We start from the raw sequence: 20,459 nt of genomic DNA, 5'->3' as shown, positions 1-20,459 counted from the left end.
CAGAACTTTATTGGAAATGTGATGATGTTCACGCCATGTCGTCAGAGGAACGGACCTCCTGCTCAACAGTTTTAAGCCGTTTCGAACATCTCTTTCAGCCAGGTGTGGGCACCTTCAAAGGGGCTAAAGTTAGAATCTAAATCACACAGAATGCCAGACCGGTCCATCACAAGGCTAGAGCTGTGCCTTACGTGATGAGGGAAAAGATTGAAAATGAACTGGACAGGCTTCTGCGTGAAGGCATAATTTCTCCCATGAAATTCAGCGATGAGGCAAGCCCCATCGTCCCCGTCATGAAGCCTGATGGATCTGTGCGAAACTGTGGGGATTACAAGTCTACCATAAACAGAGTCTCCCTACAGGACCAATACCCACTGCCCAGAGCTGAGGACCTATTTGCAACGTTGGCTGGAGGAAAACTTTTCTCGAAACTTGACCTCACATCTGCGTATATGACGCAAGAACTGACCGAAGAGTCTAAGCTACTCACCACCATCAACACACATCGAGGCCTTTTTGTGTACAATCGATGCTCGTTCGGCATCAGGTCGGCAGCTGCTATATTCCAGTGCAACATGGAGAGTCTGCTCAAGTCCATCCCGGGGACGGTTGTGTTTCAAGATGACATACTCATCACGGGCAGGGACACCGACTCTCATCTCCGCAATCTTGAGGAAGTACTAAGTCGATTGGATCAGATAGGCCTAAGAGTTAAGAAATCCAAGTGTCTGTTTCTCACACCTGAGGTTGAATTTTTGGGCAGAAGGATTGCCGCTGATAGAATCCGCCCAACCGAATCCAAAACCGAAGCGATTCGCCTGGCACCCAGGCCCCGGACTGTCTCAGAACTGCGCGCCTTTATCGGGCTACTCAATTACTTTGGGAACTTTATGCAGAACTTGAGCACACTGCTGGAGCCTCTCCACGTGCTACTCAGAAAAGGGTGCGATTGGTTGGGGGACACGCCCAAGAACGCGCCTTCAATAAGGCACGCAACCTTCTATGTTCCAACAGTGTTTTAGTCTTTTTTAATCCAGGTAAAAAGTTAGTCCTTACGTGTGATGCGTCAGCGTATGGGGTCGGGTGCGTTTTACAGCACGTCAATGATGTGGGTAAATTGCAGCCCATTGCTTATGCCTCCAGGTCACTTTCGCGGACGGAGCGCGGGTACGGTATGGTTGAGAAGGAGGCGCTCGCGTGCGTGTACGGGGCCAAGTTTGCGTTGGAAACCACAAACCCCTCACGTCCCTACTATCTGAGTGCAAGGCAATCAACGCCACGCCTTGGCGCTCATTCATCGGTGGGCACTCATGCTGGCAGCTTACGACTACACAATAAGGCACAGACAACTGTGCCGATGCGCTTAGCAGGCTACCCCTGGCAACCACAGAAGGGTCCAACGAACAGGACTGTGAGATGGTCATGGCAATCAATGCCTTTGAATCCACAGGTTTGCCCATGACAGCTCGCCAAATCAGAGCCTGGACAACCAGCGACCCCACGTTATCTCTAGTTAAAAGAAGCGTTTTAACCGGTGACTGGGCAGAGGCTCGCGATGCCTGCCCCGAGGAGGTCAAACCCTTCCATAGGTGCATGCATGAACTCTCACTACAGGCAGACTGCCTGATGTGGGGCAGCCGAGTAGTTATGCCCTTACGAAGCAGGGAGGCATTTGTCCGGGAATTCCATCGCGAGCACCCGGGGATCGTCCTTATGAAGGCCATAGCCAGATCTCATGTCTGGTGGTCTGGCATTGACACGGACTTGGAGCTCTGCGTCCGTCGGTGCACCATTTGTGCCCAACTCAGTACTGCCCCAGGGAGGCCCCCCTAAGCCCCTGGCCCTGGTCCACCAAACCGTGATCGCGGGTGCATGTAGACTATGCGGGCCCATTCATGGGCAAAATGTTCCTCGTAGTCATTGGTGCATTTGCAAAATAGATCGAGTACACCATTGTAAACTCGAGCACCACCTCCACCACTGTGGAGAGCCTTAGAACCATGTTTGCAATGCACGGCATTCCTGACATATTGGTCAATGATAATGGTCCGTGCTTCACCAGTGCAGAATTTCACGATTTTATAGTTGACCACGGTATAAATCACGTTAAGACGGCACCTTTCAAGCCGGCCTCCAATTAAACAAGGCATGCTCAGAATCCAAGATCCCACGCTGCAGAGCTGCTTGTCGCGACTGCTGCTGGCATACTGATCGCGTCCGCATTTGTTGACTGGGGTTCCCCCCGCGCAACTATTGATGAAACGAACCTTAAAGACCAGGCTCTCGTTAATCCTCCCAGACATGCATGAAATTGTTGAGGCTAAGCGTCAAAAGCTAACTGAGTACCATGACCGAAATTCGAGGGGGAGGTGGAATGAGATAGGGGACAAAGTGTTTGTGCTAAACTATGGCCTGCAAATGGCTTGCAGGGACAGTAACAGACAAAGAGGGAAACAGGCTACTGGTTGTACAAATGGACAATGGCCAAACCTGCCGGAGGCATGTAGACCAAGTAAAAAGTAGATTCACTGATAACACTGAAGAACCAGAGACAGACTACAATGTGGAACTCACACCACACCTGGTGGACAGACAGGTGGAACAACCTGAGGAAAGGGCAGTCTCAACAGACAGCCCAGGCAAGATACCAGCAATCACACCGAACGAAACAGACAGCCCAGGCGAGATACCAGCAATCACACCGAATGAAAAACAGGCACCAAGGCAAACAACTGAACCACAACTAAGACACTCCACGCGAGAGCGCAGACCACTTGCGAAACTGATGCTATAAAGGCAATAAGACCTTGGGGGAGGGTGATGTCATGTATCTCACACTACTGTATATAACTATCTTACCATGCTATACATGACTGTAGCTGGATATGACCTGTAACAATAAGCATACCTTACCACTGTCCATACCTGTCCCACTGAAGTATATAAAGAGAGGTCTCAGGCAAGTGCAGCACTGGAGAGCTGGAATTAAAGGTGCAGGTCCTGAGTGACCTTGATTTCAGCATGTGTCTCGTGTGAGTCAGTATATTAGAGTCAGGACTTAACAAGTATTTTAGATTCGTCAGCCAGTTCTTGGGTCATGAAGGCTGAAGTGAGATCCAACTTGCCGCCTGCCAGCGTGGCGAAAAGATCCTCCGCTCTCGGGAGCGGGTATTGGTCTTAAAGGGACACCCGATTGATAGTGGCCTTGTAGTCACCACAGATCCTGATAGAACCATCCGCTTTTAGGACGGGAACGATGGGGCTCGTCCAGTCGCTGAATTCAATGGGCGAGATGATGCCCTCTCTCAGCAAACGGTCCAATTCGCTCTCAATTTTCTCCCGCATCACATACAGCACCGCTCTGGCTTTGTGGTACACTGGTCTGGCGTCCGGGGTGATGCATATCACTACTTTGGTACCTTTGACCGTCCCGACACCAGGTTGGAATAGTGACTCAAATTGTTGTAGGACTTGTGAGCACGAACTTTGCTCCACAGATGACATTGCGTGCACATTCCCTCATTTCCAGTTCATCTCAGCTAACCAGCGCCTTCTCAACAGTGCAGGACCATTGCCCGGGACAATCCAGAGCGGCAGCCGGTTCACTGATCCATTGTGTGTGACCCCCAACATTGCACTGCCGAGTACTGGAATGATTTCTTTGGTATACGTCCGTAGTTGTGTCTCAATGCGTTCTAGTTTGGGTCTACTGACTTTGAGTGGCCATAGCTTTTCGAATTGTTGAACGCTCATGAGTGACTGGCTGACCCCCGTGTCCAGCTCCATGCGTACAGGGATGCCGTTTAATAAAATCTTCATCATCATCGGTGGCGTTTTGGTTTATGAGCTGTGAATGTTTGCCACATGAACCCGCTGAACTTCAGCGTCCATTGATTTGCCTCAAGAGTCATCCTGCATCACAGACCCCTCTTCTGGTCCATCCGCCTCGTAAATTAGCCTGGTTTCAGGCTTCCTGCACATTCGAGCTAAATGGCCACTGAGGTTGCAATTTCTGCAGTCAAATTGTTGAAACCTGCAAATCCTGGCAGAGTGTTTGCCCCCACACCTTCTGCATGAGCCGAGATTCCCATTGTTGTGAACAAAGGAGCTATGACCCGGTATTCCTCACTGATTGTCCCTTTCACTGCCCTTGAGTACCCTGTTAGTGGGTGTCAATGGCCCCATCCCGGACCGCATTGTCCACCATGATGGCGTAAATGTCCGTTCAGCCTGCCATTGTCTCTGTTGAAAACCTGCTCTGGGGTCTATTGCTGCTTGGGGTGTGTCGAACTGCCCTTGCCTGCCTGCGGGGCTCTGAGTCGCGTATATGATCTTGACTCCCTGATCCCCCCGCCGCGTTGGTGGCAGAATTGCGCGCGTATATTAAAAAAGGAGGGAGAGAGATAACAGGGAATTATAGACCGGTCAGCCTGACATCGGTAGTGGGTAAAATGATGGAATCAATTATTAAGGATGTCATAGCAGTGCATTTGGAAAGAGGTGACATAATAGGTCCAAGTCAGCATGGATTTGTGAAAGGGAAATCATGCTTGACAAATCTTCTGGAATTTTTTGAGGATGTTTCCAGTAGAGTGGACAAGGGAGAACCAGTTGATGTGGTATATTTGGACTTTCAGAAGGCTTTCGACAAGGTCCCACACAAGAGATTAATGTGCAAAGTTAAAGCACATGGGATTGGGGGTAGTGTGCTGATATGGATTGAGAACTGGTTGTCAGACAGGAAGCAAAGAGTAGGAGTAAATGGGTACTTTTCAGAATGGCAGGCAGTGACTAGTGGGGTACCGCAAGGTTCTGTGCTGGGGCCCCAGCTGTTTACACTGTACATTAATGATTTAGACGAGGGGATTAAATGTAGTATCTCCAAATTTGCGGATGACACTAAATTGGGTGGCAGTGTGAGCTGCGAGGAGGATGCTATGAGGCTGCAGAGCGACTTGGATAGGTTAGGTGAGTGGGCAAATGCATGGCAGATGAAGTATAATGTGGATAAATGTGAGGTTATCCACTTTGGTGGTAAAAACAGAGAGACAGACTATTATCTGAATGGTGACATATTAGGAAAAGGGGAGGTGCAACGAGACCTGGGTGTCATGGTACATCAGTCATTGAAGGTTGGCATGCAGGTACAGCAGGCGGTTAAGAAAGCAATTGGCATGTTGGCCTTCATAGCGAGAGGATTTGAGTAAAGGGGAAGGGAGGTGCTGCTACAGTTGTACAGGGCCTTGGTGAGGCCACACCTGGAGTATTGTGTACAGTTTTGGTCTCCTAACCCGAGGAAGGACATTCTTGCTATTGAGGGAGTGCAGCGAATGTTCACCAGACTGATTCCCGGGATGACGGGACTGACCTATCAAGAAAGACTGGATCAACTGGGCTTGTATTCACTGGAGATCAGAAGAATGAGAGGGGACCTCATAGAAACGTTTAAAATTCTGATGGGTTCAGACAGGTTAGATGCAGGAAGAATGTTCCCAATGTTGGGGAAGTCCAGAACCAGGGGACACAGTCTCAGGGTAAGGGGTAAGCCATTTAGGACCGAGATGAGGAGGAACTTCTTCACCCAGAGAGTGGTGAACCTGTGGAATTCTCTACCACAGAAAGTTGTTGAGGCCAATTCACTAAATATATTCAAAAAGGAGTTAGATGAAGTCCTTACTACTAGGGGGATCAAGGGGTATGGCGAGAAAGCAGGAATGGGGTACTGAAGTTGCATGTTCAGCCATGAACTCATTGAATGACGGTGCAGGCTAGAAGGGCCGAATGGCCTACTCCTGCACCTATTTTCTATGTTTCTATGTCTATATTATTTTGGTTTCCTCCTTCCCCACCATGAAATCTGAGCCATCAACGCCGCTGCTTCCAAAGTCAAGTCCTTGGTCTCAATTAACTTTCGGAAAATCCCCACATGACCGATGCCCTCAATAAAGAAATCCCTTAACATCTCCACCCTGCAAGCGTCTGTGAACTTACAGAGGCTGGCCAACCGCCGGAGGTCTGCAATGAATGACGTCGGTGGGTATAAAATCTGTGTCGGGCCATGTGTATGCTGCTCGCCGGTTTGAGGTGCTCACCGATTAGTTTGCTGAGCTCTTCAAAGATTTTGTCCCCCGGCTTTTCAGGTGCTAGTAGGTCCTTCATGAGCGCGTAAGTCTTAGGTCAGCAGATGGGCCCTTCACTTGTCGGCCGCTGCATCTCCCAGCCATTCTTTCGTGACAAAGCTTTGCTAGAGCCTCTCAATAAAATCGTCCCAGTCCTCACCAACACAGTACTGTTCCTCTGTGCTACCGGTGGCCATTCTCATGGTTCGTTGATTCCCATTTCTCGTCGCCAATGTAAAGTCCTTACTCAACGGCACAAAACCCACACGAGGCACATTCGATGGACAAGGTCACTCTATGACCTGAACCTTTATTCACGGGACCTAGAAGTGATGACCCTGCGTGGGACCTCCCTTTATATACCTGGATGACCAGGTCAGGAGTGTCTCCCACAAGTTCACCCCCTCTGGTCAAGGTGTGCATTGCTTAAGTATATACAGTATTGTAGTGGTGTTACATAGAAGTTACATACATGACAGGTGGTATTTCTCCAGCGACTTGAGATGTCTACTGTACATGGTCCACGTTTCTGAGCCATACAGGAGGGCGGGTATTACTACGGCCCTATAGACCATGAGCTTGGTGACAGTTTTGAGGCCTAGTCTTCAAACACCCTTTTCCTCAGGCGGCCGAAGGCTGCACTGGCACACAGGAGGCGGTGTTGGATCTCTTCGTTAATGCCTGATCTTGTTGACAGCAGTATTGTATGGCAAGAAAGACATACAAGCAGGGAAAGAAACTCGGCAACAGATCTGACGATGCATGCCATTCGCTGGGGGAAAGAGCCTTATTTTTTAAAAGTCACAACTAAATACAATTCTAAATTGTCTCCAAAATATCTTACATGTATAGTAATTTTTGAAAATTCCTAAAAATCTTAAATATTCTACAAACATTGCTGTTCCTCAACAGGTAATTATTGAAGTTACAACATACAACTTTCAAAGATCTGACAAATGTACAGACGCCTACCTGAAAATTCATGATGTCTCTGAAGCACCTCCCGTCAGTCGAGGAAAATTCTGTGGAAGAACACCAGTGCCTGTAATTGAGGGAACGACACTTTTGATAGAATTCAATCATCCCGGGGCACAGTTGCAGCCTGGATTCAAAGTTAACTATAAGTGTGTTATCGGTCCAGTTGGAAGAAGAGGTAAGAAAAAACAGCACACGGAAATTAATTCTTCATAGCCTTATACCCTGAAAATCACCAGCAAAATACCATTGATCTCAGAGTCATGCGGTGGAATGAGAACCCCAACAATAGTTATCCTATATAACTTAAGTCATCTTCAGTTAAGTAAACAAATACAGATTTATCATTTTCCTTGGCTTTCCAATTGTGTGACATTGGCCTAGAAATTGGGCCATGTAGCATCCATTGTCAGGTGCTATGCGGCCTATTAAGGCCCCAAACTGGCAAGAAGGAAGCACATGCACACTCACTTGAAATGCACTTCCCACCATATTGATACAGGAAGAAGCACTTGCATCAGGATCACATGCTAGTGGCATTTAAAGTAAAAATAATGGGCTCAATTTTCCCCAAAGCTTTTCTTTTGGAATACTTGAAGAGTTACGCCGTTTTTTGGGGTCCAAGTACGGCAAAAAAAAAATTTCTAAGTTTCCCCGTTGGATTCCTTCATTTTGGCGCAGCCTAACTAGTCCTTTAGTTTTGGGGGTGGAACTTTGATCTACGCCAAAAAGATCAGGTTGACATGGTAACCAGGGCACAATGCGAGCTGAGGCTGCAAAGTGAAACATACAGCCAGCTCCCAACACATTAAGACACATTGCATTAACTTAAAAATACTTTAAAACACATTGCATCAACTTAAAAACACATTAAAATATCTTGCAGCAACTCACCTCCAATTCAGTCTGATTCCCTAATCAGCCCCTTGCAGATGCTGGTCCATCTCCAGCTTCCCCTCCCCTCCCCCCAGCCCAGAGTGCCTTGCCGGTCTGCTCCCCCGCTCCTAACCCTGGCTGAAGAGCTTGCCGGTCCGTTCCCCGTCGATCCTGGCCCCAAGCGCCAAGCCGCCCCCCCCCAGCCCCGAGTGCCTTGCCAGTACCCTCAGCCCCGAGTGTTTTGCCGGTCCTCCCCCCTCCTCCCCCAGTTCCGAGTGCCTTGCGGGTCTGCTCCCTAGCCCTGGCCGAAGGACTTGCTGGTCTGTTTCTCTGCCCGACCATGGCCCTGAGTCCCTTGCTGGTCCGCTCCCTTGCCCCTAGCCCTTGCCGAAGGGCTTGCCGGTCCGTTCTCCCGCCCGACCCTGGCCCCCAGTGCCTTGCCAGTCCACTCCCTAGCCCAGGCCGAATCTTGGTCCACTCCCCCGCCCCTAGCCCAGGCCAAATGGCCTCGCTGTCCGCTCCCTAGCCCAGGCCAAATGGCCTCCCGGTCCGCTCCCCTGCCCCTAGCCCAGGCCAAATGGCCTCCTTCCTGGTCCCCGCACCTAACTACACCCGAAAGGCTTCCTTCCCCTCTCGTACCCTCTCTCTCTTACCTTTCCTGCTGCTGCTGTCCGGGCATCTGCTGCACTTACCTGCACCGATTTCCTTATCAGAGCTGATTTCTTTAACTCTCCAGAAGGTTTTTCTGCAGAGACCACATGCGCTGGTATAAGCAAAACTGTAGTAACTCTCAGCTGGCCAAACTTGCCTAAATGGCCAGAATTGGCGTGGGTGGCAGGTTACGCCCCCTTTGAAAAAAAAACGTACCAAAAAAATCATAACTAACTGAGCTACACTGGTGCAAATTGATTGGGGAAACTATGTTTTTTTAACTTAGGCCAAAAAAAGCAACCTGCTAAAAAAAATGGCGCAAATCACTGGGGAAAATTGAGCCCAATGAGGGTCTGCATTCGTACAGGATCTGTTTTTGACCGCCCAGTGCTTTACCTGCCATGTGCTGACCTCACTCAGCACAACGTAATGTTAACTGGCAAGAAGGCCCTCTTGCCAGTGGTATTTAAAGGGATCATGCAGTACTTACAGATTACTTGTTTGTTTACTAATTCTGGTTACTGTTTGACTTCTGGGCATTTTCTGCTTAGTTCCAGCACTCTTCAAAGTTCACTTTGTTTGCACAGAGAGAGCCATTGCTGATTTTGCACAGCTGTTGTTGTTTGCCCCATAAATTGTCTGGCTGCAAACATGGGTGGTCTGGTATGCCTGCTTTTGGGTATAGGGCACGATTGGGAGCAGCAAGTAAGACACCACAGAGGAGAAGAAGCTGCCAGAATAGGGAGGAGGAGGAGGACACTCAATAGGAGGCCATATCTACAGAGGATCCGCAGGGAGCACTTCTCCGACCTCAACCTGACTGAAGTGCAATGTATATGGCGCCTTTGCCTTACCAAGAAAGCTGTCACCAAGCTATATCACCCACTCCAACCTCAACTACAGCCTCAAACCAAATCATGGACAACACAGCCTGTGGCTGTCATGGTCATCGTCGTCCTCAACTTTTATGCCACGGGCTCCTTTCAGGCTGCAAAGGTGTCGCACGCCACATCTCACAGTTTGCAGTACATTGATATGTCAGAGAGGTCACTGAGTCTTTCTACACCAGAAGAAGGACTTACATCTCCTTCCCTACTGACAGAATAAAGCAGGCGAAAGAGCACAAAGTTTCACCCGCATGACTTCTCCATGGTATAATGTGCCAGTGACTACACATTGTCATGCGTACTCCCGAAAATCAGCCTAACATATCTATCAATCAAAAGGGATTCCACTCTCTAGAAAGTAAAACTGCTTTGCGACTACATACAATGAAGTGTGTTGTACTGATTGCATGGTGCTGCGAGAGTTGCAATTAATGAGGCTGTACGTGGTGTAGCTATGATTAGGGTTTCTTATATTGACAAATCTAGTCAAATCATTAAACTTTTAGCTTTGACTTTGTGAGCATTGTCTCCTCACCAGATGTTTGGAGAGCTTCCCGTCCCCAGGGGAAAAAGGATTTCCTTCCTCTTCACTTCCTTCACCAAGGCTTCCAGTGCTGCATCAGAAAACCTTTGTGCCCACTCTCTCCTTCAGCTTCAGCCATTTCCATTACAAGTAGTTACAGAAGAGCACTTGCAGCCAGTTCCACCTTTCATTTAAAAGGTGTGGGCTGCCTTTAAGTAGCCTCTCGATATTGGCCACTTACCCCCAAGAGGTATGCAGGCGGGTAGCCTTAGTATTTTTTTCAAAGAAGAGAAGAGGAGTTATCCCCAGTATCCTAGCCAATATTTATCTCTCATTCAGCATCACTAAAAGATTATCTGGTCATTATTACATTGCTGTTTGTGGGAGCTTGCTGTGGGCAAATTGGCTGCCACATTTCCTGCATTACAACAGTGACTACACTTCAAAAAGTACTTCATTGGCTGTAAAGTGCTTTGAGATGTCGGGTGGTCATGAAAGTTGCTATATTAATGTAAATCTTTCTTCATTGCACAAACTAGGATTATATTCTCCGGAATTTAGAACATTAACGGGTGATTTGATCAAAATTTGCAAGATATTTACAACAACAACTTGTATTTATATAGTGCCTTTAAAGTAGTAAAACTTTCCAAGGCACCTCACAGGAGTATTATGACAAAAATATGTCACTGAGCCACATAAGGAGAAATTAGGGCAGATGACCAAAACCTTGGTAAAAGAGGTAGGTCAAGAGGTGTTAACGGCCACCGAAAATGCACGAAGTGCTACCAGAGAAAAATTTGTGCTGAGGATTTTTAGCCCAGCCTAACTTATTGTGTAATGCCCTCCTTGTGGTGTTAGTGGAGGCATGGAAGTTGAGGTTCCCGACCTGAAGCGGTGTTCCAGCTTCTAACAGACCCTGGCAGCGAAGCTGTGGAGTTTGCTTGGAAATGTGGGTAATTTAAAGGGCAATGAATTAAAAGGGCAATGCCGTCAGAACTGAGGATATAACTTTGAGGATGTAACGAGCAGGGTGCATAAGGGAGAACCAGTGGATGTGGTGTATTTGGATTTCCAGAAAGCATTCGATAAGGTACCACATAAAAGGTTACTGCACAAGATGAAAGTTCACGGGATTGGGGGTAATCTATTAGCATGGATTGGCTAACTAACAGAAAACAGAGAGTCGGGATAAATAGGTCATTTTCCGGTTGGAAAATAGTGACTAGTTGGGTAGCACAGGGATCGGTGCTGGGGCCTCAACTATTTACAATCTATATTAATGACATGGATGAAGGGACTGAGTGCAATGTAACCAAGTTTGCTAATGATACAAAGATGGGTGGAAAAGCAAATTATGAGGAGGACACAAAAAATCTGCAAAGGGATATAGACAGGCTAAGTGAGTGGGCAAAAATTTGGCAGATGGAGTATAATGTGGGAAAGTGTGAAGTTATGCAATTTGGCAGAAAAAAATAACAAAGCAAATTATTATTTAAATGGAGAAAAATTACAAAATGCTGCAGTACAGAAGGACCTGGGGATCCTTGTGCATGAAACACAAAAAGTTAGTATGCAGGTACAGCAAGTAATCAGAAAGGCAAATGGAATGTTGGCCTTTATTGCAAGGGGGATAGATTATAAAAGCAGAGAAGTCCTGGTACAACTGTACAGGGTATTGGTGAGGCCACACCTAGAGTACTGCGTACAGTTTTGGTCTCCTTATTTAAGGAAGGATATACTTGCATTGGAGGCAGTTCAGAGAAGGTTTACTCAGTTGATTCCTGAGATGAAGGGGTTGTCTTATGAAGAAAGATTCAGCAGGTTGGGCCTGTACTCACTGGAGTTCAGAAGAATGAGAGGTGATCTTATTGAGACATATATGATAATGACGGGGCTCGACAAGGTAGATGCAGAGAGGATGTTTTCACTCATGGGGGAATCTAGAACTAGGGGGGATAGTTTTAGATTAAGGGGTCACCCACTTAAAACTGAGATGAGGAATTCAGAGAGCTGTGGAGGCTGGGTCATTGAATGTATTTAAGGCGGAGATAGCAACAGATTTTTGAACGATAAGGGAGTAAAGGGTTATGGGGAGCAGGCAGGGAAGTGGAGCTGAGTCCATGATGTTTAAAGCTTGCTATTTATTTTGCTGTAATTATATTTTCTAGTTGAGTCCAATACAATTTCCTCCAGTCAAAGGATTAAAGATTTTTCAAAAAAAGGCTCTGGAGCAACTGTGTATCCTGATTTTGGTGACAGGGAGAGTACCTCTCAGGTGTCTCTCCCCAAGCCAACTCCAAACTGTTTTGGTAAGGGGCTGAAATTCGTCTTGATCGGGTTGCTGATGCAATACCGGCAGTTTTGCGCTACCACAAAATATGGTGTGCCTGGCTTCCAAGACTTTTCTTTAGATAGTACTGAAGCCTTTGCTATCTTGGTAAGCCAATGATTGTGGAAGTTATATTAAAATTTAATAAGATCACACGTAAATGTTAGTAATTCAACATTGCTTATCATTAGAAACCATTTTTATACCAAATATTATTAAATTTTCATTGCTTGATATGATCAAGATGCAGCAGAACATTATTTGATCGAAGGAAACATATTTAAAGTCCTTTCAATAAGCCAAGACATCACCTCATGTTCTGCCAGCAGAGTGGAAAAGTAACCAGTGTAAGAACATAAGAATTAGGAGCAGGGGTAGGCCATACGGCTCCTCGAACCTGCTCTGCCATTCAATAAGATCATAGCTGATCTTCTACCTCAATTCCAATTTCTTGCACTGTCCCCATATCCCTTGATCCCCTTAAAATTCAAAAATCTATCGATCTCTGTCTTGAATATACTCAAAGACTGAGGAGGCGAAATTCCCCATTGTATAAGGCCCGTGGCCGCCTGAAAGCGGAGGCCACAGGTCGGTGCGGATTGGCCACTGGGTCCACCCAGAGGGGCCGCCATTTCATAAATTGTCCTTCCTAAGTTTTGGAGCGGTTTTCCCGCCGTGTCATGCATGCGCCAACCCCTTACCGATTGGCGGAGACCCCGTCCCGAAATTGACCCTTGGTAAATTGTCCCTTTTGAAAATTGCCCCTCGGGAGCGGCACCACCCTTAAGGGGAGGTAGCGCTGTCGGCGACTCCATGTTTTTTTTGTCAGTTGACTGACAGATCAGGCCGACAATGATACCCGCGAGTTCGGCCGGGCCACAAACAGGCAGCCTGGCAACCCCTCTTGTGTGCCAGGCCGCTGGCCGGGCCGAAACCCTACCTGTTGGCCCAGTGTTTGCCACGGAAGTGGCTGCAGAGTTTGCAGCGGTCCTCCCCTTTAACTGAAGGGGAGGGACATTGTGACACGCTAGCGCGATGACATCATCAGCGTGGTGCTGATGCCTTGCAGCATCGGTCACTCCGACCCGCGCCCCCACTTTCGCCCTGCTAGTGACAGCTACTCTGACCCACCCCCACTTTCATCCCGATGAAGAGGCCACTTCCGCTCCGCTCCAAAAAAAAGCACAAAGTGCTGAATTTCTCTTCAAGAGTGGTAGGCGCGACTCATTTTGGGCGGTGGGCAATTTCGGCTCCTGAGCCTCCTCAGCCCTCTGAGGTCGAGAATTCCAAAGATTCAGCACCCTGAGTGAAGAAGTTTCTCCTCATCTCAGTCCTAAATGGCCGACCCCTTATTCCGAGACTGTCACCCCTGAGTCTAGACTCTCCAGCCAGAAGAAACATCCTCCCTGCATCTACCCTGTGAAGCCCTGTAAGTATTTTGGATGTTTCAATGAGATCACCTCTCATTTTTCTAAACTCAAAGAATATAGACCTAGTTTGCTCAATCTCTCCTCGTAGGACAATCCCCCCATTCCAGGAATCAGTCTGGTGAACCTTCGTTGCACTCCCTGAATGGCAAGTATATCTTTCCTTAGGTAAGGAGACCAAAACTGTGCACAATGCTCCAGGTGCAGTCTCACCAGGGCCCTATATAATTGCAGTAAGATGTCTTTACTTGTATACTCAAATCCTCTTGTAATAAAGGCCAACATACCATTTGCTTTCTTAATTGTTTGCTATACCTGCATGTTAACTTTCAGTGATTCGTGTACAAGGACATCCTGGTCCCTCTGAACACCAACCTTTCCCAATCTCTCACTATTTAAGAAATACTTGCTTTTCTATTTTTCCTACCAAAGTGGATAACTTCATATTTCTCCACATTATATTCCATTTGCCATGTTCTTGCCCACTGACTTGGACTGTCTATAGCCCCTTGAAGTCTCTTTGCATCCTCCTCACAACTTACATTCCCACCCAGTTTTGTATCATGAGCAAACTTGGATATATTACATTCGGTCACCTCATCCAAATTATTGATATAGATTGTGAATATCTGGGGCCCAAACACCGATCCTGGCAGCACCCCACTGGTTACAGCCTGCAACCTGAAAGAACATAAGAGCATAAGAATTAGGAACAGGAGTAGGCCATCTAGCCCCTCGAGCCTGCTCCGCCACTCAACAAGATCATGGCTGATCTGGCCGTGGACTCAGCTCTACTTACCCACCCGCTCCCCATAACCCTTAATTCCCTTATTGGTTAAAAATCTATCTATCTGTGATTTGAATACATTCAATGAGCTAGCCTCAACTGCTTCCCTGGGCAGAGAATTCCACAGATTCACAACCCTCTGGGAGAAGAAATTCCTTCTCAACTCGGTTTTAAATTGGCTCCCCCGTATTTTGAGGCTGTGCCCCCTAGTTCTAGTCTCCCCGACCAGTGGAAACAACCTCTCTGCCTCTATCCTGTCTATCCTTTTCATTATTTTAAATGTTTCGATAAGATCACCCCTCATCCTTCTGAACTCCAATGAGTAAAGACCCAGTCTACTCAATCTATCATCATAAGGTAACCCCCTCATCTCCGGAACCAGCCTAGTGAATCGTCTCTGTACCCCCTCCAAAGCTAGTATATCCTTCCTTAAGTAAGGTGACCAAAACTGCACGCAGTACTCCAGGTGCGGCCTCACCAATACCCTGTACAGTTGCAGCAGGACCTCCCTGCTTTTGTACTCCATCCCTCTCGCAATGAAGGCCAACATTCCATTCGCCTTCCTGATTACATGCTGCACCTGCAAACTAACTTTTTGGGATTCATGCACAAGGACCACCAGGTCCCTCTGCACCGCAGCATGTTGTAATTTCTCTCCATTCAAATAATATTCCCTTTTACTGTTTTTTTTTCCAAGGTGGATGACCTCACATTTTCCGACATTGTATTCCATCTGCCAAACTTTAGCCCATTCGCTTAACCTATTTAAATCTCTTTGCAGCCTCTCTGTATCCTCTACACAACCCGCTTTCCCACTAATCTTTGTGTCATCTGCAAATTTTGTTACACTACACTCTGTCCCCTCTTCCAGGTCATCTATGTATATTGTAAACAGTTGTGGTCCCAGCACAGATCCCTGTGGCACACCACTAACCACCGATTTCCAACCCGAAAAGGACCCATTTATCCTGACTCTCTGCTTTCTGTTAGCCAGCCAATTCTCGATCCATGCTAATACATTTCCTCTGACTCCGCGTACCTTTATCTTCTGCAGTAACCTTTTGTGTGGCACCTTATCGAATGCCTTTTGGAAATCTAAATACACTACATCCATCGGTACACCTCTATTCACCATGCTCGTTATATCCTCAAAGAATTCCAGTAAATTAGTTAAAACATGATTTCCCCTTCATGAATCCATGTTGCGTCTGCTTGATTGCACTATTCCTATCTAGATGTCCCGCTATTTCTTCCTTAATGATAGCTTCAAGCATTTTCTCCACTACAGATGTTAAACTCACCGGCCTATAGTTACCTGCCTTTTGTCTGCCCCCTTTTGTAAACAGAGGTGTTACATTAGCTGCTTTCCAATCCGCTGGTACCTCCCCAGAGTCCAGAGAATTTTGGTAGATTATAACGAATGCATCTGTTATAACTTCTGCCATCTCTTTTAATACCGTGGGATGCATTTCATCAGGACCAGGGGACTTGTCTACCTTGAGATCCATTAGCCTGTCCAGCACTACCCCCCTGGTGATAGTGATTGTCTCAAGATCCTCCCTTCCCACATTCCCGTGACCAGCAATTTTTGGCATGGTTTTTGTGTCTTCCAGTGTGAAGACCGAAGCAAAATAATTGTTTAAGGTCTCAGCCATTCCCACATTCCCATTATTAAATCCCCCTTCTCCTCTTCTAATGATCCGTTTATTCCTACTCTCTGTTTTCTGTCCATTAAGCAATCCTCAGTCCACGCTAGTATATCACCCCCAATCCTATGAACCCTGATTTTGTTTAATAGCCTCTTGTGTGCCACCTTATTGAATGCCTTCTGAAAATCCAAGTACACTACATCCACTAGTTCCCCTTTATCTATTCTACTAGTTACAATCTCAAAAACCTCTAGCAGATTTATCAAACATGACTTCCCTTTCAAAAAGCTATGTTGACTCTGTCCAGTCCTATTATTGTCTAAATGCCTGTTGCAACAACCTTACTAATAATTTCTAGCATTTTCCCTGATGTCTGGCTATCTGCTCTGTTGTTCCCTGTTTTCTCTCTCCCTCCTTTCTTAAATAGCGGGGTTAGATTAGCTACCTTCCAATCTGCGGGAACCGTTCTAGAATCTATGCAATTTTGGAAGCTGACAACCAATGCATCCACTGTCTCTATTGCCACCTCTTTCAAAATCTTAGGATGTAGGCCATCAGATCCAGAGGATTTATTGGCTTTCAGTCCCATTAATTTCTCCAGTACAATTTTTTTTTACTAATACTAATTTCTTTCAGTTCCTCATTCCCGCTAGACCCTTGCTTCTCCACTATTTCCAGAAGATTTTTTGTGCCTTCTTCCATGAAGACAGATACAAAGTATTTGTTTAATTTCTCTGCCATTTCCTTATTCCCCATTATAATTTGTCTTGTTTCAGCCTGTAAGGGACCCACATTTACTTTAGCTAATCTTTGCCTTTTTACATACCTATAGAAGCTTTTACAGTCTGTTTTTATGCCTCTCGCTAGTTTACTCTCATATTCTATTTTCGCTTTCTTTGTCAATTTCTTGGTCCTCTTTTGCTAAATTCTAAAATCATTCCAATCCTCAGGCTTACTGCTCTTTTTGGCAACATTATAAGCCTCTTCCTTCGATCTAATACAATCTTTAACTTCTCTTGTTAGCCACGGTTGGTCCAATTTTCCTGTGGGATTTTTGTGCCTTAAAGGAATGTACATTGTTGTAAATTATTTATTAATTCTTTAAATGCTAGCCATTTCTTGTCTACCGTCATATCTTTTAATGCAGTTTCCCAATCTACCTTAGCCAACTCGCCCCTCATACCTATGTAGTTTCCTTTGTTTAGATTTAAGACCCTAGTTTCAGATTTAACTAAATCACTTTCAAACTCAATATAAAATTCTGTCATATTATGGTCACTCTTCCCTAAATGGCCCTTTACTGCAAGGTTATTCATTAACCCTTTCTCATTTCACAATACTAGATCTAAAATAGCCTGTTCCCTAGTTGGTTCTTCAACATACTGATCTAGAAAACCATCTTGTATACATTCCATTAATTCGTTCTCTACACTATTACTGCATATTTGGTTTGCCCAGTCTATATGTAGATTAAAGTCTCCTATGATTACCCTTGTTACATGCACCTCTAATTTTCTGATTTATACTATGCCCTACACTACCACAATGGTTTGGGGGCCTATAAACAACTCTCACCAATATTTTCTGCCCCATTCTTTTTCTTAGCTCCACCCAAGCTGATTCTACTTCTTGATTTACCGAGCTAAGATCCTTTTACTCTACTGTATTTATCCCATCCTTTATTATCAGGGCTACCCCTCCTCCTTTTCCATTTTGCCTATCTCTTCGAAAAGTTAAGTATCCTGGAATATTTAGTTCCCAACCTTGGTCACTTTGCAACCACGTCTCCGTAATAGCTATTAAATCAAACCTATTCATTTCTATCTGCACTATTAATTCATCTATTTTGTGGTGAATGCTTCGCCCATTCAGATATAGTGCCTTTAGTTTTGACTTTTTTCTATTTTTCCCTGATGTCACTTTTGTCAGTGTTGCCCTATAACTCTCTCTGTCCCTTCCTGACCCACTCTGCTTATTTTTACCCAAAACTCTGCTCTGCTCTAAAGTCTTGACATTTCTCTTGATGCTTTTAAATTTACTCTTTCCTGAATCCTCCCACCACGCCCCCCACCCCCCTTCATTTGTTTAAAGCCCTGTCTACTGCCCTAGTTATTCGATTCACCAGGGCACTGGTTCCAGCCTGGTTCATGTGGAGTCCGTCCGAACGGAACAGCTCCCTCTTTCCCAGTACTGTCACCAGTGCCCCATGAAGCAAATAGCCTGCCTCCCACACCACTTTTTGAGCCACGCATTTTACTTTCTAATCTGCGTGCCCCTATACCCACTGGCGGGTGGCTCAGTTAACAATCCAAAGATTATTACCTTTGGCGTTCTGCTTTTTAATTGGACCCCAACTCCTCAAACTATTTCAGCAGGACCTCATTCCTATGTAAATTTATACGTCACTTATAGGGAAGTGATTACTCAGTCTGATGTAAGCACTTTCAACTGACTGAAAACTGATGGCCGGAAAACACTTTTCAGAGGGAAGGAGGAAATGCTAATGAGTGGAAACATGAAAGTCACCAACAGTCAATTTGTTGGCAATGGCAGCACCATCATTGTAGGCCCAAAATGGCCAGAGGTAGCCAGAATCTCAGCAGTAGCAGAGACTGGGAACTTGATGATTGGGGATTTATTTTTTGGTCGCAGGTAAGTTGTCAGATTGGCGGCAATGTAGTTCAATAGATGCTTCAAAGAATGTATTCGCTGGGACACAGCAGGAAGCCAGCTGGATAGCAGAGAGAGGCAGCAGCAGGACAAGTCAGCAAGATGCCTGACCTGAACTGCGTCAAGTGGGAAGAATGAGTTAAACAGAGGTAACTGTGAGAAATAAGGTTAGCAATAGCAAACTTAACTATTACAGACATATGTGACAGACAGGTATGATGGAAATAGCATGAATGTTACAAGAAGTAAGTGTTACATTTATAGAGAATGTGAGATATGAAGACTTTTGATATGTTAAAATAAATTGAGAAAGTATTATTTAGTTATTCAGGTTTATTTCACAACAATCCTCATTTTGTTTTCAATTCTTTTAGGTGAAGGTTCTATTCAGCGGAGCCAATGCAATGCATTTACATTGGTGTTGTGCATGTTACTCATTTCTTCATGGACAATGTAATTTCTACAGAACAACCAGAAACTGCGTTTGTTTTTATCTTTTCACACCAATCTCTACTTCTAGAATCCAAAATATTTTCAGCAGATTTGTTGTATATTAGTCATGTTAAAAGTTTTAAATTGGTTTTATGCCTTTATGCAAACATGATCAAAAATTCTTCAAGTGAGCTGCTTATTATTAACGCTCTATGTTTTATTACTAATACTTCAAAGCAAAGTCTTGTGTCTAACTGAAAACACGAAAGAGTGTTACAGAGTTGAAAAATGCTGTCGTTAAATAAGGATGACGGTGTTTTTCAGATTGACAGCAGAAATATAGTGATGTGTACTGAATAGGTGCACATTTATACAATTCCAACTCCGTGAAAAATACATTTAATATTGAGGTATACTAATTATTTGTTTTTTACCAAAATATTTTTTGTGTATTTTAAACTGCAGTGAAAGAACTAATTTTAAAGAAGGAGAATATTTTTTAAATGTTAGTACTTTGTTTAAACTGTAATAGTGATATCTTTGCTTGAAGTGTACACATAGACAATAGCCGAGAAGGAGCTGGCTTTGGCTCCAAGTGAACAATGTAATAATTTTCAAGACAATCACATACTTAGTTCCAAAATATTTTCCTTTGACTGGTTTTCTCCTGGATTATAAATTTAGGATAAGATCAATCCAGCAATTTTTGTCTTTTTTGAAGAACCAACAAAGATTGCGCTGGCTCAGGGGCTTTGGTTTGTTCACTACAGTCATTTGTGCTGTTATAGTTCTATAAATAAACATCTCAATAGTTTATCTGTAAACTTCTAGGTTATTAAAATTACTGTAAATGTTAACTTGTTGCCCCATGTTTTGGTGTTTTGAAACATTTATCAGACATTAACCACTTAAACACCATGGGGCCTCTTCTCTTAAGGCCTTTTACCGCCAGATATCAGCGGCCAGGCTGTGGAGTGCAATGGCCACCGATTTCTATGTAATGGCCGCCATTTTTAAAATTCCACTCCTGTGGTATCCTGATGGTGACCCGCTCTCCCGCACCTCCACCGCTCCGCTGCTGCCAATCTGTCTTAAGTGCTTCATTAGAGCGTGCATCGCCAAAGTTCCCCA

At 45.3% G+C, this 20,459-nt stretch overlaps 1 protein-coding gene across 11 annotated transcripts in view; it reads left to right on the top strand.

The window, feature by feature from the left end:
- The window catches only part of LOC139279420 (hatching enzyme 1.2-like), a 330,762-nt gene extending 310,577 nt beyond the window's left edge, over positions 1–20,185 (top strand). For all 11 annotated transcript variants that reach the window (XM_070898533.1, XM_070898539.1, XM_070898536.1 and 8 more), the window contains 2 exons: positions 7,032–7,272; positions 19,271–20,185. In XM_070898533.1, coding sequence (XP_070754634.1) covers positions 7,032–7,272; positions 19,271–19,353 — 324 coding nt within the window. In that variant the 3' untranslated portion in view covers positions 19,354–20,185. The remainder of the gene's footprint in view (positions 1–7,031; positions 7,273–19,270) is intronic.
- The last annotated feature ends 274 nt before the right edge of the window (positions 20,186–20,459 follow it).

Source organism: Pristiophorus japonicus, chromosome 14 (assembly GCF_044704955.1).
Source record: "Pristiophorus japonicus isolate sPriJap1 chromosome 14, sPriJap1.hap1, whole genome shotgun sequence".
In the NCBI taxonomy this organism is placed as follows: Eukaryota; Metazoa; Chordata; class Chondrichthyes; family Pristiophoridae; genus Pristiophorus; species Pristiophorus japonicus.
The sequence above is the reverse complement of the archived record's forward strand: the minus strand, read 5'-3'. Positions and strand labels throughout refer to the sequence as shown.